Consider the following 24,333-nt stretch of genomic DNA (forward strand, 5'->3'; position numbering starts at 1 on the left):
AAGCCCTTGACTTTCCTTTTAAGAAACCTATGGTTTCTGATTTTCTTTTGCCTCATCACACCTATTCATTTAATTAATCCAGTGTCAGACTCTGTGCTAATTATAAACACAGTTTTGACCTAATTTAAGAAGAAAAAAGACTGTCTTCCAGAAGGCAGCTTATGTCCCATTATGTCCTTTTATGTCACTTCGTACAGTCAAAAGAGAACTTTGAATGAATTAAACAAGCATTTGTCATGACACTCAAGTGCATTTCCTTGAAAAAGGTTTGATCCACTAGAGAAGACCTTATTAGATGGCCCAGGAGATCCTTAACAAATCGATAGGAGCCATGGAAACCTTGAGATCCTAACAAGATTAGGTAACCGGTGATTTAAAATGTAATGCTGGTAAGATAGTAACACTGGGGAAGTCACTTTGGAAAACAGTTTGGCAGTGACCCAGCAATTCTGATCCCAGGTATCTGCCCTAAACAGACTGTGTCCGTGCAAAAACTGTATATGAGTGCTCACAGGGTAAGTCATTATTATCCACGATAGCTAGCAAGTGGAAACAACCCCAATGTCCATCAGTTGGTGAAAACATAAGCAAGTCCGGTATATCCACGTAATGGCGTATCGGCAACCATGAAAGGAAAGAAGCACTGCTACCTGCTACAACGTGGACGACCCTCGAAAACATTATACTAAGTGCAAAGCCAGGCACCAAAGGCCACAACACACATGGTTCCATTTGTATGAGGTGTTCAGTATATGCAAATCCATACAGACAGAAATCAGACTGATGTTCGTCAGGGGCTGAGGGGAACAGGAAGTGACCGCTAATGGGTACGGGTTTCTTTCTGGGGTGTAAAAATGTTCTGAAATTAGACAGTGATGATGCTCACACAGCTTTGTGAGTATAAAAACCCACTGAATGTTTACTTTTAGAAGGGTAAGTTTTATGGAGGGTAAACTGCATCTCAATAAAGTTGTTATTTGAAAAGTCTAACGACCTTGAGACAAGGATCTCTAGCAAAGAGACCTTCAACCCTGACCTGAAATGTGTCCAGTGTCACACCCCCTTTGGCTCTGCTTAATTATTTTGCTACAAATATCGTCTTTCTTTCCTTTACTAGAAGCTCTCACCCGAGCTGATCCCAAAGCTTCTGGAAAACAAAAGGTTGAGTACTTTTGTAATCAAATAGTGATGCTGTCGTCTTCACTGAAAAGTTTACATGGGACCCAGTGGGCAGTATGACAGCTGGGAGGAAAGAGGAGAGAGACTGGGGCAAGCTAGACAGTCCTTCACACCCTTCCTTTACAATGCCCGCTCTTCCTTTTCTAAGTCAAGACAGGCAGGACATGGGGCACTAGCTCCATGTTCCCCCACATGGGTGCCTCCACGTCCCAGGTGAGCCAGGCATGCTGCTGACCCACGGGAGGGAGTCCGTGGCCCTGCACAGGCCCACCCTGAACTCTGGGACAGAAGGTATAAGTGTTCTGAGGCTAAGGAGAACATTAACATTAGGAAAAAGACATATTTTTCATCTGAGTTTGCATACACATCTGTAAAAAGACACGGATAGTTTTCAGAAAAGGTTGTTGTGATTGATGGCTGAATTTCAAGAAGCAATTTCAGATTTAAACCTTCTTTGGTGACGAGAGAGATACTGAAAGTAACAATGCATACTTTTTATAACAGCTTTTTAGTAATGTCGCTGGGATGGTTGTATTTACTGTGGATGCACCACTAGCTGGGCCTGGACCTCAGCACCTGTACACACATACTTATGTAGCCCTCTAGCTAGTCTCCTGCAGGGACATACCTTTCCCAAGGTCAAGTAGCCAGCAAGGGCATCAAATGGGGCACTTTGACCCCAGACACATTTGTCTACTAAGAATATCCCCAAAATACCTTATAGATGTAGGGAATAACATTTTCCAAGGTTAGTCCACAGAATTTCAGGAAGGTACTTTTCAAACTGTAGATTGTTGGAGAAAGTGAAAAAAGTAAATTAAATACACACCTGAAATTAAGCCTTTTGCTCTACTCCTTTCAATCACTGATTAAACTGCTATGATTATGTAAGATAAATTTATAAATATGGAATGCCTCTTAGTTTATAGGATATCTACTTTTATTAAAAAATGTCCTTCTCAATCTCTACTCTTTCTTCAAGATTTGGGCTATAAAAATATTAACTAATGCAGGGGTGCCCGGGTGGCTCAGTTTGTTAAGCGTCTGACTCTTGACCTCAGTTCAGGCGTTGATCTCAGGGTTATGAGTTCAAGCCCTGTGTTGGGCTCCACACTGGGTGTGGAGCCTACTTAAAACACACACACACACACACACACACACACACACACACATTAACTAGCACGGTTTTGTATAGAACAAGTTCTTGCATGTTTCTGGTCTACCTTAGCAGGAAATCATGCACACACACCATTATAAGGGAAATAAAAATTCCTCCAACATGTTGCTGTCTACAACTCTGCCAAGTTCTAGGTCTTTCTCATGTCCCAGGTGGTATTTCAAAAGTGTCATGTCATCTACTTATTCACCAGTGTGGAGGCAGGAACACCCACGTTTCCACACAAAATCTGTCAGCCCATATTTTTTGATAGATACACATTTTTTACCAAACATTATCACAAGTGTGCTGACGCTTCAATGAAAAACTTGCTTCCTTAGCAATCTATTACCGTGACTTTACATATCAAGTGGTCTCCCTTCATATACGCTTTATAAGATTGAAATAATTGACAATGGCATGCCAAATAATGAAGAGGAAAACCACAAAATGCTCTTTACCAAGTGAGTGGGCTCCAACCTAGTTGGTAAATCAATTTGCACTACTGCGTGTACAGTTTCAGGCAGAAAATTATGGTGCTGGAAACACAGAGGTACAGGACCTTTCCCCCACGCTACTGGGGCAGGAAGCAATGTAAGCCCCCAGTTCTGAAACTGGCATTTCTGAGCATATGTCATTGGAGAAGCAGCCTGCACTGGGGGGCTCTAATGCCTTACCCTCCACCCCATCGCATCCAATCACAGACAGTAACTGAGGGTAGGGACGGTGGTTTGTCTGTAATTGTGATGGGCCACACCATCCTGTACCCCTAACTGCAACTCAAGTACAATCAAGATATGCTTCAGGATGCTGTAACAGAAGCAGAACTTGCCTTGGAGCCATTTAAAGGTGGGTTTAGGGTAAAATATTTACTCTTGATGAGCTTTAAGTTCCTCATCTGTGAAATGGATAAAATAATATTTGCTTTGAGGGGTTATTTTGAGGATTATACACACTGTGCATATGCAGCATGATATGTGACATACGATAAATGGTAACCCTTGTAATTCTAAACACACGTTTGACGTCTTTACATTTCATGGTCTCCCTTGGTGCCTCGGTTAATCTCATTACCCATAAGCAGGTTTCTTGGACCTGGGGGAAGGAGACCCAGCCTCCCACTATGCTAGGGGTGGTCCCAGGAGAGCTAAGGGTCATCCCAAAGTCACTTATGATGCTTCGTGTGGCCCTGCCTGTAAGGTCATGAAAACAAGTCTAGTTACGTGTTCTTGGCCTAAGCAGTTCCGCTTTGGGAAAGCTATCCCAAATTGAAGTGTCATTCATGACTTTGGGGTGTGAAAAGATTTCATAAACAAGTAAAAGAAAGCACTAACCATAAAAGAAAAGATTGAGGACTTTGATAAATTAAGTAATTCAGCTAATAAAAAAGAACAAACAGACATACCACCTATATGACACATAAGTCATATAGAACCACTGACAGACTCCTATTCAGAATATACAAAGCTCCACACTCCAAAGGGAAGACAAGCAACAGACAGGAAAAGACCAAAGAGGAAACAGAAAGGACCAATAAACATAGCAAAAGTTTCTCAGCCTCAGCAAGTAATCAAGGAATTGCAATTTAAACCACAGTCACATTCCACTACAGAGTCATCAAGCTGAAAAATAACAAAGTCTGAAAAAAATCAGGAAAAGACATCTAAAGACACCAAATGATGGAAAGAAAGTAGGGCAGCAGGAATACTTCACAATGCTAACAGGTGAGGAGACTGGAACGCAGGGTGAAGAAGCACCCTCCTCCCCTCTACCTCACCAGGATAGGCACTCACCTGTGCATGAGGGCCACATGCCACTGTCTGTAACGTCCAGAAATGCTGAGAATGATCATGTGGCCAAAGAGACTGTGGTAAATGCATACGTTTAGAATGAAAATGAACAAGCCAGAGTTGCCTACAATAAATGGATGCATCTTACAAAGTTTATTGGTGTAACCAAGTATCAACAACACACAGGTGCTCAGTGTGAGGGACCCCACCCTGAGTCTGAGGGCTGCTGCACATGGCTGTGGCCTGCGGCATCTCTTTGGTGAGTGAAAGAGGCACAACGTGAGAATATACAACTATGGTACCATTTCTATAAAGGTCAGAAATAGGCCAGGCCAGCCATATTTTTAAGAATGTATTCAAGGGGCGCCTGGGTGGCGCAGTCGGTTAAGCGTCCGACTTCAGCCAGGTCACGATCTCGCGGTCCGTGGGTTCGAGCCCCGCGTCGGGCTCTGGGCTGATGGCTCGGAGCCTGGAGCCTGTTTCCGATTCTGTGTCTCCCTCTCTCTCTGCCCCTCCCCCGTTCATGCTCTGTCTCTCTCTGTCCCCCCAAAAAAATAAATAAACGTTGAAAAAAAAATTAAAAAAAAAAAGAATGTATTCAAAATGTCAAAACTATAAAGAAAAACAGAAGAAATCTGAAGAATGAAATGATCTCCAGTGGAGGGACAGGAGATGTCACCAGAATGTCACATCCTGGGGGTGGCTTCTGGACACTGATCATGTTTTGTTCTTGAATTTGGTAGTGGCTTCATGGCTGTGCTTTTTTTTTTTTAAAGTTTTATTTATTTATTTTGAGACAAAGAGAGAGAGAGAGAGAGAGAGATAAAGAGGCAGAGAGAGAGAGGGGGAGAGAGAGAATCCCAAGCCAAATCCACACTGTCAGCGCAGAGTGTGACCAACTTGTGAGATCATAACCTGAGCGAAAATCAAAAGTTGGAAGCTTAACCCACTGAGCCACCCAGGTGTCCCATGGGTGTGCTTTATAATCACTCTACGCTCGGGGCGCCTGGGTGGCTCAGTAGGCTGAGTGTCCGACTTCGGCTCAGGTTGTGATCTCACAGGTCACGACCTCACGGTTCCTGAGTTCGAGCCCAGCATCGGGCTCTGTGTTGACAGCTCTGAGCGTGGAGCCTGCTTCGGATTCTGCGTCTCCTTCTCTCTCTGCCCCTTCCCCGCTCACACATGTGCATGTGCTCTGTCTCTCTCTCAGAATAAATAAATAAACTTAAAAAGATCAATAAAGGAGACATGCACACCTACAAGGATGTTTGTTGCAGCATAGCTTTCAAGTGGCAAAAACTGGAAACAACCTGAATGTCCACAAGGAAAGGGACATCCTCATGAGATTATTAAGTGAAAAAAGCAAGTTCTATCTCCTTATTTAAAGATGTGTTGGGGTGCCTGGGTGGCTCAGTCGGTTAAGCATCCGACTTCGGCTCAGGTCATGATCTTACAGTTGGTGGGTTCGAGGCCTGCGTTGACAGCACGGAGCCTGGAGCCTGCTTCAGATCCTCTGTCTTTCTCTCTCTCTCCCCCTGCCCTGCACTCTCTCTCTCTCTCTCAAAAATAAACATTTAAAAAAACAAAATAAAAAATAAAGATATGTGTACATTCATGAAGAAAGGTGTGGAAGATCACACTCACTGGAATGAATAACAAGAGAAAAGGGAGATTATTAATATCCTTTACCTTTTATACGTTAATTATTTGAACAGCAACAGCTAACAGTGGCTAATATTATTATCTCATCTACAGATAATATTGAAAGTCCTAATGTGAGACTTTTTATAAATGTGTGGACCAGGCTCAATGGCCTTCATGATAATCCATTCCACTGTTGGCAATTCTAGGAAAGAAGCAAATTCTCTTGCCTGTTTCTAAAATGGTAATGAAAATTACCTTTCTCAGAATTGACGTTTTCATTAATAAATATCCAAGTACCTGAAACAGAAAATCTGTAACTAAACCTGAAGCATTCAGTGTATTTACTATGGATCTGATACTATTCCTGGTTACTCAAGATAATTCTAGCATAGATAGCTTATTGCTATCATTTAGAGAAAACACTGGAAAACACCAAGAATCTAAATTAATACTAACGTCACTGACAAGAAGTAATCAGATTTCTTATTTAAGGGCCAGGGATTATAACCATACAGCAAATGGGAAATTTACAGAAATGAATTCCCCTAAAACTGGAAGTAATTAAATGTCAGCTGCAGTACCAAAAATTCAGGCTTTGGAATCTGATGGACTGGCTTGAGGCCCAGCTCACAAACTTGGAGCCAAATTATTTAATTTCAGTGAGTTTCAGGATCTTCATTGAAAACAGAATAATATCACCTAATTTGGCAGCTAGTTGGAGGGCTAAGTGAAAGAGTGACCTTAGTGACACTGAAACTTTCCTTTTCACTTTCTTTGCCCCATATTAACAGACAGATATTTTCTTGGCAAATTCATAAAGATTTAAGAGTATTCTATCTAAAATTAAAACCTATAAGGGGCGCCTGGCTGGCTCCATTGGAAGAGCATGTCACTCTTGATCTTGGGGGTCATGAGTGTGAGCCCCATGTTGGATGTAGAGATTACTTAAAAAAAAAAAAAAACTTAAAAAAATTTAAAAATAAATAAAATTAAAACCTAAAGATTTTCCAAATCTGAAAAACCAGTTAATGGCAGCATAGTTAAACTAAGTATTTTTATTTCACATTTGAGATTAACATAGGAACACACTCCCACTCCGTTTCTCAAGCACACTGTTATCCATACCCTCATGATAATAACTATTATCACAAGCTATTAACCTGAGAAAGGGGGGCAAATATATATATTGATATGTAAAATGTTTATAGGAGCAAAGAATCCTCAACAATTACTTTGAAACTATGCTGCTGGAGCCCTAAGGAGATGGGTGGAGGCTTGGTGGCCTTGATCCATCCACTTCCCAGTTTTTAACAAAACAGCTCCCACACAGATATGTTTTAACACTACTTTAGATTTCTATTTTTTTAAAAAATTCAAAAGCTTGAAAACTACTGGCCTCCCACTATACAGAATTATGATTTTCGTGAGGAAAAGAACAGCAGGGGGAAGAAAGTGGAACTGTTGAGATTTCCAAGAGAAGGAATGAATAAACAAAACAAAACAAAACAAAACAAAACAAAACAAAACAAAACAAAACTCCTGCCCTTTACTGAATTCTAGACTTATTGGGCTGCAATGCAAATTAACTAGATAAACTGCTAAGCTGGAGGGACAGGTACAAGTTGTTTTTATGTTCATGTATCAGCTGATTTTCCTTCTGGTTTCTTTGATCCTTGTTTTAACTAAATCTCTCTGTACTTTTAATTCCACTGGTTTCACTATCCATCCTTTCCCATTATGATGGGGCAACTGACAAGGCCTGGCAATTTCCAACTGGATTTCTCTTCTTTCTTAGAAAAAAGTGGACCACTTCCAACTTCTAATTATCATTCTTCTAAATGACACTATTGTCTTTCTCTTTCCATTGTGTTTGTAAAAACAAGACAACAAAGTCTTAGATCAATTTAGGCCAGATTTGTACTTTTCAGTTAATTAGAAAAGAAAAAATAAAGTAGGAGGAAGAAGGAAAGAACCCTGTTTATATAGTGTTTTAGAGTGTACAAAACATTTTCATGTACTTTTATGTATTATTTCATAAAGTTAACCTAACAACCTTGGGAAGTAAATGTTATTTATCCTGACTGATAACTAAGGCTAGGATCAATTTCAATCAATCAGCAAACCCAAGAGCTAATATACAACTTAGATATATTGATTCTGAGACCAGTGCCGTTTATTAACAATTGCCAATTGCCAATTAACAATTGCCAAAAAGTGCCAATTGCCTCTACTCAGTGACCAGCAAAGCTCTTGGAAGTGTGGGTTTTGTTTTTAACAAGCAAGTCCCCTGGCATAGGCCTGGCTGCCATCGTTAAACAATTCCAAGTTAACTTGGTTCTACTCTGTCTCTTGGTTATGGGGGAGCAGGTAGTGAAGTGAAGGACGAAGATCAAAGACCGGTTTGAGAGTACTACTAAAATTTTTGTTTTATATGGCCAAGAAGTATTTGTGAATGTCTTGGTTCTGACTTTATCATTTATTTGTCAGGTTTTTATTGAAAACTGTGTTAACTGCTACTGAGGACACAAGGAAAAATAACACTTGGCTTCTGAATGGTAGTCTGCTTTTGGTCAAAAGATAATGGGAAAATAAATTTATGGCTGAGAAAATGCTCTCTTATGGGTATTTGCCTGGAAACCTGATGAACCTGCAAGTCACACCCTGAAGGCCTTCTTGGTTGAAGCCTTCCTACTGACCCAAGCAGATGAGGGGAATATCCACCCAATCCAGCAAAAACCTTATGATACTGTTATCACTTATTTTCATTCTACCTGATAGAATATCTTTGAAGACTATCCATGTATACACAATAAGCTGGTGTGTTGATGGATAAGGGAAGAGAAAGAAACATGTAAAAATATATAGTCAAAACAGAATCTATATCTAATGGACAACATTGTGAATTTATGTTTATTCATAAATCATGTTATTTATGTTTATTATTTATGTTATTTAGAACAGGTTTTCTAAAGACTATTAGGGTAATAATCTTAACAATGGTTAATGCTTGGCCTGTGCAGTTCAAAGAGAATCTCTGGGCACCTGGGTGGTTCAGTTGAGTGCCCAACTCTTGATTTTGGCTCAGGTCATGATCCTAGAGTTGTGGGATCAAGCCCTCATGTAGGGCCCCTAGAGTTGTGGGATCAAGCCCCCATGTAGGGTTCCACACTGAGCATGGAGACTGCTTGAGATTCCCTCCATCTGTCCCTCTCCCCCACTCACGCTCTCTTCCTCTCTAAAAATAAAGAAATAAATAAGACAAAGAGAATCTCTTAGGTGGGTTGTGGTTGTCATCTTCCTGTGATCAACTTGCCAAGGCTCGATGCAATCTGTTGTTTTTTTTCTCTTTGTATGCTTTAATCAATGTCTTGATTTTCACTATCACTGATAATAAAAACAAATTAGAGGAGATAGAAAATAGCTTTCTTACATTAAGGATCTTTCATTGAAAGACAAAGGAAATGAATGATTTAGAGGAATTTCCATTTTAATAAATCTTTGTCCTAAGTTCCCCAAAATAACAGTTAAGAAATAACTGGCATTCCTTTCTGAGCCCCTACTCCCTAGTTGTGTCTTTTTGAGATATGTGAAATTATGCCCAGAGGTTCCATTTAGAAACCTTCTTCAACTGGACTTAGGAAACATCTGTAACTTTTTTTTTCTTTTTTCTTTTAAAGTAGGCTTCTTGACCAGCATGGAGCCCAACATGGGGCTTGAACTAGTGATCAAGAGTCAGACGTTTAACTGACAGAGCCACCCAGGTGCTCCTTGTACCCATTTTCATAACTCAGTATAAGCATTTTTTAGGCAATCAGTTAATTTTTCTTTTTTCCTTTTTAAAAATTGAGGTGGGCGCCTGGGTGGTTCAGTCATTAAGCATCTGACTTCGACTCAGTTCATGACGTGGAACTCATGAGTTCGAGTACCACATTGGGTGAGCTTGAGCCTTGCATTGGATGAGCCCTGCTTCTCTCTCTCTCTGTGTCTCTCTCTGCTCCTTGCTCACTTGCACCTTTTCTCTCAAAAAAAAAATTGAGGTAAAATTCATACAACATAAAATTAACCATTTTAAATTACACAATTCATTTACTATATTCTCAATGTGGTGCCACCATCACCTCTATCTAGTTCCAGAATATTTTCACCACCCCTAAAGCACCCCACACCCATGAACAGTCGTTCTCATTCTCTCCTCTACCCAACCTCTGGCAGTCACCAGTCTGCTTTTGGTCTTCAGGGATTTGTCTCTTCTGGGCATGTCATATAAATGGAATCATATAATATGTGTCTGGTTTTTTTTCACCGAGCATGTTTTCAAGGTTCATCCATATTGTACCGTGTGTCAACATTTCATTCTTTTCACTCAGTGTACTTCTGACTCACTAAAAACCCTTTTTGTTTGCCACTTCATTCCTTCTTTGGAATACATGCCTTCCTTTATTTCTAATTATATTTCCTTTTCTTTTTTAAGGCTGGGATCATTTATTTATTTATTTTTTAATTTTGTGTGTAGTTGACATACAACATTATATTAGTTTCAGGTGTACAACACAGTGATTCAATCTCTCTATATGTGATGCTCAACATAGTTGTGGCTACCTTCTGTCACCATACAACACTATTACAGTCTCATTGACTATATCCCCCATGCCGTGCCTTTATTCCTGTGACTTATTCACTATATAACTAGAAGCCTGTACCTCCACTCCCCTTTACCAATTTTACCCATCTCCCCACCGCTTTTCCCACTGGCAACTGTCAGTTTGTTTTTTGTATATTACAGGGCTGATTCTGCTGTTAGTCTGTTTATTCATTTGTTTTGTTGTTTAGATTCCACATATGAGTGAAATCATTTTGTCTTTCTGTGTCCGACTTATTTCACTTAGCATAATAGGTCCATCCGTGTTGTCATGAATGAAAAGATTTCACCCTTTAAGCAATATTGAGAAAGAAGAACAAAGCTGGAAATATCAAAGTCCCAGATTTTAAGGTATACTACAAAGCTAGCAGGCAAAACAGCACAGTACTAGCACAAAAACAGATACATGGATCAATGGAACAGAACAGAGAGCCTAGAAATAAACCCATGCTTATATGGTCCATTAATCTATGACAAAGGGGGCAAGACTATACAATGGGGGAAAAGATAGTCTCTTCAATAAATGGTGCTGGACAGCTACATTCAAAAGAATAAAACTGTACCACTTTCTACCATCATACACAAAAATAAACTCAAAATGGATTAAAGATCTACACGTAAGATTTGAAACTATCAAAATCCTAGATAAGAAACAGGCAGTAATTTCTCTGACACTGGCCATAGCCAACACTTTTCTAGGTATGTCTCCCGAGGCAAGGGAAACAAAAATGAAAAACCATTGGGACTACATCAAAATAGAAAGCTTCTGCATAGCAAAGGGAACTATCCACAAAACAAAAAGGCAACATACTGAATGGGAGAAGATATTTGGAAATGACATGTCCAATAAGAGGCTAGGATCCAAAAATATATAAAGAAGTTATACGACTCAACACCAAAGAAACCAAACAGCCCAATTAAAAAATGGGCAGAAGACCTGAAAAGACATTTTTCTAAGGAAGGCATCCAGATGGCCAACAAACACATGCAAAAATGCTCAACATCACAAATCATCAAAGAAATTCAAATCAAAACTACAATGAGATATCACACCTGTCAGAATGGCTAAAATCAAAAAGATAAGAAATAACATGTTGGCGAGGATGTGGATAAAAAGAAACCCTTGTGCACCACCGACAGAACTATAAATGGGTGCAGTCACCGTGGAAAACAATGTGGAGATTCCTCACAAAATTAAAAACAGAAATACCATATGAATCAATAATTCCACTACCGGGGATTTACCTAAAGAAAACATAAACACTAAAAAGTATATATGTATCCCTATGTCTATTGCAGCATGATTTACAATAGCCAAGATATCTAAGCAATCTAAGCGTCCATCAATAGGACAATATATAAGGAAGACATATACACACATACATACAGTGGAATATTACACAGGCTTGCGATTCAACTTCTGTGTTTGCACAGGGGTAATGTTTTGGGGATGACATCCAGTTTGTTTCTTTCTGGTAAAGTTCTAGCCTTAGCTGGGTAATACAGGAGAGCTTTGGAGAGTGAATTATAGCTGATATTTTGTCCCAACTTGGACAGGAACTGGGCTTTCGTAAGTACTCACTCACTAAGAGCTACCTAAACTAAACTAAGGGGGACCCAAATTCTCAGATGCTCCCAGCTGTTTGCACAGGCAGGCAAAGTGGTGTCTGTGGCTGAGGGCAGTCTTTTGAAGACAGGGACAGATGTGGGCCCACAGATGCAAAAGCACAAAGAAGCTGGGGATGGGGGTGGGGTGGGTACAAAAGAAATGGCCGAAGGGCTTTAAGGGGATCTGGGTTCAATATCAACAGCTGTCTGCTACTTATTTATTAACTCTAATTAAATGATTCTCAGTCATTAAACAAATAATTCATTTAGTGATTCTGATCCATTTTTGTTTTAAAAGAACTGTCAGCAGATATACTGTTCAGATGTTGGTTTAAGCCAAGGGCTGCACTACAAGACATCTTTCTCCTTACTATTTCTCAAACACACCATACACACTTCTGTCTCACAGACTTTGTACTTGTTTCTTCAGCTAGGGTCTCACCCCACAGAGTGAGAAAATTAGGACTTTGAGGTAGAGAAGTTTGGCTGTTCCACCCAGACCCAGCCTTGCCATCACTGACTAGATGCTGTGTGCCTCTTAACGGGATGCAACACGAAGGACACAACATCCTCAGGGAGTATTCTTGCCCCAAACTATTTAAACAGGTTCTCATGAAACCTTTCCTAACTTCCAGTGTACACTGCAAACATGTTTTGTACAGTCACTGTTCCTCGGGGACACTGGGTTTGCCCACATATTGACCACTTGCTTTGCTCATCCTCCCTTCCTATACCTCATGCATTCAGTTTCATTTAATTGTATCCTTTGGAATTTTATTATTGGTGCAACGCCCCATATTCTCCTGGCCTGGGCCAATAAATCCCTTCCTGCTTTTATTTTTATTTTTCTTAATTAAGCCACTGCCTACTCATGATTATTTAGCTGGTGATAAAAATACACTAAGATTGGATGCATGATACTCTGATCAAGTTACCTTCTTTCTTTTTTAAACTTAAAAAAATTTTTTTTTAATGTATAGTCATTTTTGAGAGACAGAGACAGAGTATGGGCTGGGGAGGGGCAGAGAGAGAGGGAGACACAGAATCTGAAGGAGGCCCCAGCTTGGTGGGGCTCGACAACGTGGGGCTGGAACCCATGAACCATGAGATCGTGACCCGAGCTGAAGTTGGACACTTAACTGACTGAGCCACCCAAGCGTCTCTAAACTTTTTCTTTAGAGAGAGAGAGCATGTGAGCAGGGGAGAGGGGCAGAGGGTGGGAGACAGAGAGAATCTTAAGAAGGCTCCACGCTCAGCATAGAGCCTGACACAGGGCTCAATCCCATGACCCTGGGATCATGACCTGAGCCGAACGAAATCAAGAACTGGATGCTCAATCGACTGAGCCACCCAGGTGCCCTGTGGGTTACCTTTTTCTACACATTTCCTTCTTATACTAAAATGAGAAAGTAGGTCTTCATAAGTTAAAGATTAAACTTTTCAGCTTTTCCTATTTTTTCTGTTATTATGCAAAATGTACTGTACCAAAACTATTTTAACAGATTAAGTTATTAAGTACATAAAGATCTCCTTGTATCAGAATTAATTAATGTGATTACAGCAAAACAACCAAATACATAAGGAAGCAATTCAACAGTGGAAGTCAGAGTCATAAATCTAATTATTTATGTTTGTGTCATTTGGGATTATAAACTCAGACTTCAAAAAATACCTTTCCTCTAAATAAAAAGGTATGATTTCTATTCATCTTTGATTAGAATCTAATAAAAATAACTGTCAGTTCACAGTAACAAAGACACTCAGAAATAAAGTGATTAAAGCAAATAATAATTAGGAAAAGAGCCTTCATCTTCCTGCAATGTTTCTACTCCAGAGAAAGGTTTTCTACAGCCTGTTTTGCATTCCCAAATGCTCTACACTGAAAGTCACAATCTAGATGATTGGAAACCTTACTTCAGTAGAAGACCTTACAAGGTTCATTATGCTTATTATGCTCAGCCAAAGATGTATGCTCCATACCTACCAAGTAGATGGCAACTTTGCAAATTAATCTGTAAGAAGATTGTTTAAACAACAGGTTCAGCATTTCCTTTAAGGAAAAGATGTTCAAATAGAAAAAGTATCTTTGTGTACAAAGCTAAAAATAAAAAGCCTCCCATCCTAACCCTGAAAGGGAAAGCAATCACCTCAACCTTAAAGAGGCTTGAAGGTTATTTGGTGTAGTCATTTCATTTTCAGATGCATCGGGGCCAGGGCTACTGGTATTGGTAGCACAGCCAGGAGCACAATCCAGGCGTCCTAATTTCCAGTTAAGACTCTTTCCAGTCTATGCAGAATGTCCATTTGGGCACACTCAAATTAGAGAACACCATGGGGACAAAAGAAGAGGGTGTTGGCAGCACAGATATACAAGAAATTCTTTAAGAGATAACATAAAGAAATTCATCAGAACGCAAAAACAACACATACACAATATTAACAACCAAGAAAAGTTGAAGGGGGATATAATCTTTTTTTTTTTTTTTTTAACGTTTATTTATTTTTGAGAAAGAGAGAGACAGAGCACGAATGGGGGAGGGACAGAGAGAGAGAGAGAGACACAGAATCGGAAGCAGGCTCCAGGCTCTGAGCCATCAGCCCAGAGCCCGACGCGGGGCTCGAACTCACGGACCGCGAGATCGTGACCTGAGCTGAAGTCGGACACTTAACTGACTGAGCTACCCAGGCGCCCCAAAGGGGGGATATAATCTTGAAGAGATCTGCTTACTTGAACTTCTATTTACTATTCTATTGTTGCTTATGCTTCCCTGTACCAATTGTTAAATGGAGACCAAAAATAATCCCACTTTAAAGGACAATAGAAACATTTAATTTTGAATTAAAATACTCATGTCAGGAAACACTGGTAGAGAGAAAACAATAAGGTCTATCGGGAAAACACAAAACATACCATAAACTGATTGAGGGCTTGAACTAAGCACGCTTTTCGTTTATGGGGAGCTTTCTTTTGCTTCTTTGAGCATCACTGGTTTCAAGTACATTCTCTTTCACTGACATTTTGTTCTCCTTCCAGAAACTTAAGTGACCTCCAGGAACAATTTTATTTTTCAAAATCATGGAAGGATGATTAAGAATGTCCTTTAGAGGAGGGTTTCCAGCCACAGCAATTATAAAGAGATTCTGGACAAACCTCCAGGGAAGTGTGTGGCTCTTTAAAAGGGTGGCCTTTTTGAAGAGGGAAAATCAAAGGAAGGGAATTACTACTGAAGTTTCTTACCCAAAGACAGCTCTCACCACCACACATTTCCTGTTAAAGGAGCATCTGAAATGGTTCTTCAGTAATAACCTAACCCAACCCAGTTGACTTGCATTGAATAATCCCTAAGGATTCCCTTCTACTGCACTTCTGTGCACTCTCGGTCACAGCCAGCCGGAGGGAAGGGTCTCCACAGTAGACTGAACACCCTGGTGCCCACTGCCCAGACTCACGTCACACTGGAGCTTGACCCCTGGCCCACTGTGTAACCCTAGCCAATCATCCTCACCTCTAAGACAGCAGTGAGAACAGAGTTTTTTCCCTCACTGACTCTTGTGAGGACTAGAAAGGATAGGAAAATGAAAGTTTTCCACTTTTCCAATACATGGAAAACTTTTTTCTGTGAACTATTAAGTAACGGACATTCATAGTCTCCCCATCCTTGATAAAGTATTCTCACAGCACAACCCCATGCATGTCTCCTTTGACTTTGTGAGGAGACCAGAGGTCTGTGTCCAGAGACTCACAGAGAGCATGATCCTCACCTGTACTGGATGCCAAGTCTTGGGACCAAATGGTCTGCAATTTTCCTGCTAAAATGGAGCTTCAATAATGACCACGTATTATGTGCAAAAATCCAAATCTTGTTTAGGAAAATTCTAGGAGAAACCCAAGCAAACAACTAATGTCCATTTCACAAATATTTTGAACCTACAATGTGCCTTGAAATGGGCAAGAAATAGCACCTGCCCTAATAAAGCCTAACAGTTGGCAGGCCAATCTGAAATACCGGCTACCAGGCATTTTAATCAATGTCGACTTTTACCAATGTCTATACCATGCAGAGGAGTGTGACAATGACCAAGACAAGGTCTGATGTCTTGCTGTGACTCAGAGCCAGGCGCATAGTGCAGGCCAGCTTGGGAGAGCCATCTAAGACTCCTCATATAAATGCTGATGTTTGCATATCATTTCTAAAAAAATGGACACCTTCAAACTTATGCCTATGATGTCACTCTTATTTACGTTAGAGTATACATATGCTCTCTGGTGGGACACAGGTCAGCAGGAATCCCACAGTGCCCTGGGCATGGGCACCGAAGTGAGTATCATGATGACCACTGGGTGCCTTGCGGGAGGAGGTGACCCAGCTGTAACTGCTGCAGGAGACAAAGGAGGCAGTGCTGGGTGCGGGTGACAGGAGTCTTCATGAAGGAGCACCTGAAGACTGGCCTGTGAGGGAAAGGTAGGTCTTCAATGAGGCCCAGGAGAAAAGCGAAGCATTCTAGGCATAGGACACGGTGCATGCATGAGTGGTGGGACAAAAGGCTACGCATGCAGCTGGTTGGGGACCAGCATGGGGGCTTGTAAAAGGCGTTGGTATCCTGGCCCTGGGGTTAGTATTTGAGCATGTCGACTAGGCTTGGCTTCTGGTATAAAATTTATCAGTGATTAATCTGTCACTTTGAAAACAAAAGTTGACATCTAAACAATAACTATTAATTGGGTCACCTGAGTGGCTCAGTCCGTTAAGCGTCGGACTCTTCATTTCAGCTTAAGTCATGATCTCACGGTTCGTGGCATCAGGCCCCGCATGGGACTCTGCATGGATAGCTTGGAGCTTGGGATTCTCTCTCTCTCATTCTCTCTGTCCCCACCCCTGCCCCCCAGCCCAGCCCTACTCATGCTCTGCCGCACGAGCATGCTCTCTCCCTCAAAAACAAAAGAAAACAAAACAAAACAAAAACCCAAAAACTTATAAAACAATAACTATCAATTGGATCATTTTCTGAAACGCACCTGCTCACACATAGTGCCCACCTCCTTACTCTATCACAAAAGCTGACGGGACAGCCCTGCTTTCCTGATCTCCGGTCTGGCTTCCAAAGGAGGTAAATGGATATTTAGACAATGGAGCCTGGCTTCTCTCTTCCTCATTCTAGTCTTTAGCCCCAGGCCTTTCCTGTTGTCTTCAGGGTTCTGAAATCTTGACCTGCCCTCTGAGCCCCCTTCAAAGGTGGCAGCTATTAGCCCACAGCTTTCTGTATCAGGCACTTGCCAATTTAGTGCCTGCTTGGGTTACCCCTGGCTCTCTTGCTGGCCCATGAGCTCTTGGAGGGAAGGGTCTATTTTTATACCCCTGGTAAAGATGCCTGCAGGTACCAGAAATTCAAGATTAGTTCCTCACTAGTTTTTTGTTCTCTTTCCCCTCAACTGCTACAGACGTTTCTAAATTTGTCGCCCTGCCACAAGCTCTCCTTCTATCTTCAATCCATTAGAGGTACAATAGCAGGATCATCTTAACTCCACTTTCATTTTTATGACCTCTTCTCTCAAAATTTCACAGAGGCCCTAATTTTCTCTTGGATTGATGCAGAATCCCTAATAATAGAACCTAAGGCTTTATCTGGCTGACTTTATACCTTAGTATATTCTGGGTTAGGATAAATCCCAAAAATTTAACACAGAGCTCAGTGCTATAGCCACTAGCCAGGGGCATAGCACTAAGAGGCACTAAATAGTTACAGAATAAATGAGTGAATTATCTTTTCAATAAACCCTCTCATTTCCTATTTTGCAAACATCCTTCCTGATCCTATATATATGTCCTCACAGATAACATGTTACCAATTTGAAGACAGCTTTTTTTTTTTTTTTTTTCCTGGCAGGTCAGAATGTTTAAAGCATTTGTTCTGACTAACTTCTTTCATGAAATCTGACATCAGCCAGTCAGGATCTAGTCACTTAAAACATTAACAGCTTCAATACTTGTGCCCGTCTAGTTTTCTGTTCAGTAGGATGCCAGTCAAGGTCAAAGATCATGCCAGCTGCTTCCTCGTCATTCTGGGCACTGAGGCCGAGTCTTCTGTAAATAGTGAGAATTAAGTGCTCTTATATAAAATTTTCTCTTAAAGGGCCAATCCACAGATCTAAATCAAATAGCACCTGTAGGTTAATCATTTTAGATACAGAGAGCTTAATGGGTTTTTAACAAGTTGGGACATAAATAGAGCAGGATTTTGAACTGAAAGAACTTCCCCTCCCCCACAAAAAAGTTGGCTAGCTTTATTTTCCATACTTATAGGGTTAACATATATTTCACGAAATTTCCTTTTCAGTATTGCTCTGTCACATAAAAATAAAAACAGATCATAATCGACAATAAAAAGATAAAGGTCATACGTAGAATCATGACATCAAAGTCATGTGACTTTTCAGCTTATTTGACCTACTAAACTGCTGCACGGGCCACGTGGGAAGACAAAGGTCAGGGGACATGCCTTAGGAGAAGAAAGTCACTGGAGAAAGAGCAGGAAGAACTCTGGAGGGGAAGAGAGCACAGGCAGAGCTCCACATCCTGCTCCGTGAGCATGCCTCAGCAGCGGTTTTTTTCTTTTTTCTTTGGAAAATAGTGTTTCTTTCCCTTTAAATCCAGGCTATTTTTCTGATGTCTTTTGCTTTAAGCAGTCAGTATGGGCACACAACTCCAAAAATATGTCAGGGAAGTGCAAAATATATGATTGCTCTGTTTTTGCAAGTCTTCTCAAACGAGGCAGGTGGACGGAGCAGTGTCCCCCCCACACTGGTCCAAAACACGTCTGTGTGACTAGACAGCTCTGAGGCCATCAGTCCCCTTCACAGCCTTGTAGGGGAGTAGTGATTTTCCCCCTCACTGGAAGTATGGATTAGATGAATTCTGGTAGCCAAGATTGAAAAGACTTCATGATTTTTCCCAAAAAATCCCCTATTTTCCAACTGGCAAAAAAGTTATTTTCTGTATTAGGTACTGGAATTGTATACTTACAATTAATCATTTTAGCTTCAATTTTGGGAAAAAGTACTCTGTTCAGATTTATGAGAAGTATATTTTGTTAGAGTTTACGAGAGTTGCTATGAAACACAATAATTTGGGGGAAAATAAAAGAGACAATTTGTGTTGACGGGGCCATGGATGGATGACTGACAATGGATGATATCACCAACAGGCAATTATAACATCCAGCATTCCTAAATGATCTAATAATTTGTTTTGAAGAAATATAGCTTCTAAAAGAATAAAAGACAATCTAAACATTTATTTGGATAGCTGTGCGTCAAAATAAAATTAAATATAGAAGTAAAGGAATTAATTCCAACCTAAAAAATCAAATATTTAGCCACCAACTGAAAAATGGTATGGGTTCCAAAAGTTCGTAAATGAATCATTTGCCACACTCAGTGTATTTCCTGTGGGAAAAAAAAACAAACAAACATTTTCTATGGGAATGTTGTAGGTAGTAGTAAGGCTCCCAGTGTGCCCCTCAAAGAAGTAGATTAAATATTAGGAACACATATATAGAGTGTATGTCGTAAAAGAGCATGAACGTTACAGAGCCAAAGACTCCTGGATGGCAGTCCCGGCTCTGTCATTCTCCGGTAGAAGGCCACGAGAAGTTGTGTGCTATGTGGTCTCTGGCAAGAAGTCAGCCTCCCAGAGCAGCCTCTGTCTGGCCTGTAGCACGCAGGAAACCCGGCCCCTGAGCAAGGCTGCTGCCTCGGAGGGAGGATTTCCTGTGATGGGGACCCCGCTTGTAGCCTGGTGTTCTCAGGTGGGAGGCTCATGTGTAGAGCTGACGTTAAGGAAGATCACCTCCCACATGGTCCTGATAGCGTTAAGGCTGTCAGGTCCACCCGTGAAGGCAGCGATACCACTTACTGTAACTGCATAGTCTGTCAGGGGTTTGCAGTTCTCAGACTTAGGACTCAGAGGAGGTTCAGCCTTAGTAAAGACAAGGTTCATGTGATCCAATTAAACTTTTCACACACACAGATATGCTTTCCAAATGAGCACTGCCCCCCACCCATAAGGAAACTGCACGATAATACAGCCACCCTCTCATAAATAAAAGGAAGCATTTGTTATAAGGTAAATCTGCATGCTTCAATAAAATGTTCTCGTATCTATCTAACCAGGGCTTATAGGGGATCTTTCAATGGAATACGTGTCTTTTAGAAGAACAAGCTCTTGGGCAGAGCCATCTCTCGCCTGCACAGTACCGCATGAAAGCCAGATGGTACGCAGAGTCGTGGCCAATGGGAATGCTGACTGCTCACAATTTAGTTATTTTTTAAAAATGTTTATTTATTTATTTTGAGAGAGACAGCACGCACACAAGTGAGTAGGGAGGGGCAAAGAGAGGGACAGAGAGAATCCCGAGCAGGCTCCACACTGTCAGAGCAGAACTTGACAAGGGGCTTAATCTCACAACTGGGAGATCATGACCTGAGCTGAAATCAAGAATTGGGCACTTAACCAACTGAGCCACCCAGGTGCCCCAAATGCTCACAATTTAGAATGCCTGTGACTAGAATGTTCCTTATGCAAACCAGTGGAGGATGCTATCCATAACTGCTTTAAAATCAGAATATCATATACTCATAATGGTTTTTTTCTCTCTTTCCCAGATACTGGTATAAGCTCAGATGTTCCTACAATTAGACAAAAAATTAACATCAAAAGAGTTAAAATAACACACTATTCAAGGAAGGAGAGATTATAATAAAATAGAGAAAATCCCAAATTTACTGTTTATACTAATTCTCTATATGATTGAATAGTATGATTAAAAATGTTCCTTCTTTTTCCTAATTCATAGATTTCAGATGATTACTGGAGATATAATAGCCACAGTTTGGACCAGATCTATGTACCATTCTACCTTGCTTATCCAAAATCATATTTTAAGGTAAGGTACCATGAAACTTAACAGAGAACCAAACTTTCTTACTATGGAAAGCAAAAAGATGTGACAACTTAAAGAGTTTTATTTAAAGCTTATAAACTGCCTGTACACTGTTATATTTTTGTTTATATAAACTGGCTCATGCGAAGCTGTTTTATTTCTTAATTAGTATACAGAAAATAAATCTTTATGATTAAAACACATATATATAACATTTTGTATTTTCTTAATTTTTAATAAAATTAGGAGTCACTAAACCTGTATAACTGTTTTTGTTGCTAATTATAATTTTTTCCCCTAGAAGTACTTTATGGGCTTTATTCAACTCTGGCCTAGTTTTATAGACAAACTCTAGGATCCTGGTTTATTGTCCTTAAAACTAAGAAATAAATCACTAATTAAAGAACCAGTCATTGCAGCAATTACAGAGGGTCCTCACCTTCCTCTGGTGGCCTTCTGTAGAACCTTCATTCCCATCAGGCTGCAGGATTTCCCTTCCAACTGCTGGTCTTTCAAGATGGCGCCCTCAGCGTATACTTCACTGAACATTCCATAGGCATCTTGCACGAGAAGGCAGACTCTACAAAAGAATATTCACATTTTTTTTTAGAAGACAGTTTTTGATTCACTACAGAGAATAGGATTCCCTTCTTCTTTACTAGGAATCCATTGAAATCATCTTCCTGAATGGATAAATCAGGGTAAATGAAGTTGAATTCAAACATGCACTTTTAGATTTGTACTTACAGGTGTTTGGATCCGTATCCACCTCATATGGAAGGAAAGAGAATCCTCTTTTGGCATAAAACTAAACCCTAAGCCAAATGTGGTTTAAAAGCACACGAAGAAGATCATCTTTTCAAATAAAATATATTGCCACTGTCCCAAAAAGGGTATCCTTCTTCCCCATTTTTATCTTGCCTTTTATAACAGGAAACATTTATATTTTGCATGGATGCTCAACACTGAAAAACCTTCAGTGTTAACATTATGATGAGAACAGTAAGGGGCTTTCTCTGAGAAAGTACATATTCACAGACATGCATATCCCAGTAGGATAAAAACCAGTATCCTTGCTGGCAGCAACAGAGACATGATGGATATCCAGTGACATGATGGGATTCCCCCCAACTTTTAAGTTCAAAGGGCAGTACTTATAAACACCTCTTTTCTTTTTTCTTAAAAAAATCCCCCCCCCCTCTCTCTCTCTCGATGAACAAGCAGGGGACAGAGGCTGAGGGAAAGAGAGAATCTTAAGCAGGTTCCATGCTCAGCAAAGAGCCTGACCTGGAGCTCAATCCCATTACCCTGGAATCATGACCTGAGCTGAAATCAAGAGTCAGATATTCAACTGACTGAGCCACACAGGCATCCCTATAAAAACCTATTTATCACTGAATTTCCAATCCTCTCACTTCATAATTCAGGGAAATGAAGTCTTACTTATTATGATATGAAACATTCTCAGAAAATATTTACTGAAGCCTGAAGAAAATTTAGGTAATAAATAACACCACCAAAGAGAGTGTGAGGAACAAAACTATTTTATTTTATTTATTTTTTTTTTATTTTTTTTTTTAAAGTAAACATGTAATTTTTATTTTTATTTTTTCTTTTTTTTCTTTTTTTTTTTTTTTATTATATGAAATTTATTGTCCAAATTGGTTTCCATAAAACACCCAGTGCTCATCCCAAAAGGTGCCCTCCTCAATACCCATCACCCACCCTCTCCTCCCTCCCACCCCCCATCAACCCTCAGTTTGTTCTCAGTTTTTAACAGTCTCTTATGCTTTGGCTCTCTCCCACTCTAACCTCTTTTTTTTTTTTTTTTTCTTTTTTCCTCCCCCTCCCCCATGGGTTCCTGTTAAGTTTCTCAGGATCCACATAAGAGTGAAACCATATGGTATCTGTCTTTCTCTGTATGGCTTATTTCACTTAGCATCACACTCTCCAGTTCCATCCACGTTGCTACAAAAGGCCATATTTCATTTTTTCTCATTGCCACGTAGTATTCCATTGTGTATATAAACCACAATTTCTTTATCCATTCATCAGTTGATGGACATTTAGGCTCTTTCCATAATTTGGCTATTGTTGAGAGTGCTGCTATGAACATTGGGGTACAAGTGCCCCTATGCATCAGTACTCCTGTATCCCTTGGATAAATTCCTAGCAGTGCTATTGCTGGGTCTATTTTTAATTTTCTGAGGAACCTCCACACTGCTTTCCAGAGCGGCTGCACCAATTTGCATTCCCACCAACAGTGCAAGAGGGTTCCCGTTTCTCCACATCCTCTCCAGCATCTATAGTCTCCTGATTTGTTCATTTTGGCCACTCTGACTGGCGTGAGGTGATACCTGAGTGTGGTTTTGATTTGTATTTCCCTGATAAGGAGCGACGCTGAACATCTTTTCATGTGCCTGTTGGCCATCCGGATGTCTTCCTTAGAGAAGTGTCTATTCATGTTTTCTGCCCATTTCTTCACTGGGTTATTTGTTTTTCGGGTGTGGAGTTTGGTGAGCTCTTTATAGATTCTGGATACTAGCCCTTTGTCCGATATGTCATTTGCAAATATCTTTTCCCATTCCGTTGGTTGCCTTTTAGTTTTGTTGGTTGTTACCTTTGCTGTGCAGAAGCTTTTTATCTTCATAAGGTCCCAGTAATTCACTTTTGCTTTTAATTCCCTTGCCTTTGGGGATGTGTCGAGTAAGAGATTGCTACGGCTGAGGTCAGAGAGGTCTTTTCCTGCTTTCTCCTCTAAGGTTTTGATGGTTTCCACTCTCACATTCAGGTCCTTTATCCATTTTGAGTTTATTTTTGTGAATGGTGTGAGAAAGTGGTCTAGTTTCAACCTTCTGCATGTTGCTGTCCAGTTCTCCCAGCACCATTTGTTAAAGAGGCTGTCTTTTTTCCATTGGATGTTCTTTCCTGCTTTGTCAAAGATGAGTTGACCATATGTTTGTGGGTCTAGTTCTGGGGTTTCTATTCTATTCCATTGATCTATGTGTCTGTTTTTGTGCCAATACCATGCTGTCTTGATAATGACAGCTTTGTAGTAGAGGCTAAAGTCTGGGATTGTGATGCCTCCTGCTTTGGTCTTCTTCTTCAAAATTCCTTTGGCTATTCGGGGCCTTTTGTGGTTCCATATGAATTTTAGGATTGCTTGTTCTAGTTTCGAGAAGAATGCTGGTGCAATTTTGATTGGGATTGCGTTGAATGTGTAGATAGCTTTGGGTAGTATTGACATTTTGACAATATTTATTTTTCCAATCCATGAGCAGGGAATGTCTTTCCATTTCTTTAAATCTTCTTCAATTTCCTTCGTAAGCTTTCTATAGTTTTCAGCATACTAATCCTTTACATCTTTGGTTAGATTT

The 24,333-nt window shown here is 40.3% G+C and overlaps 1 protein-coding gene across 1 annotated transcript in view; it reads right to left on the bottom strand.

The window, feature by feature from the left end:
* The window catches only part of SPIDR (scaffold protein involved in DNA repair), a 490,431-nt gene that overhangs the window by 47,919 nt on the left and 418,179 nt on the right, over positions 1-24,333 (bottom strand). Inside the window, exon 11 of the mRNA XM_045455385.1 lies at positions 21,396-21,536. Within this exon, the coding sequence (XP_045311341.1) occupies positions 21,396-21,536 (141 nt within the window). The remainder of the gene's footprint in view (positions 1-21,395; positions 21,537-24,333) is intronic.

The sequence above is a fragment of the Leopardus geoffroyi genome, chromosome C3 (assembly GCF_018350155.1).
Source record: "Leopardus geoffroyi isolate Oge1 chromosome C3, O.geoffroyi_Oge1_pat1.0, whole genome shotgun sequence".
Classification (NCBI taxonomy): Eukaryota; Metazoa; Chordata; class Mammalia; order Carnivora; family Felidae; genus Leopardus; species Leopardus geoffroyi.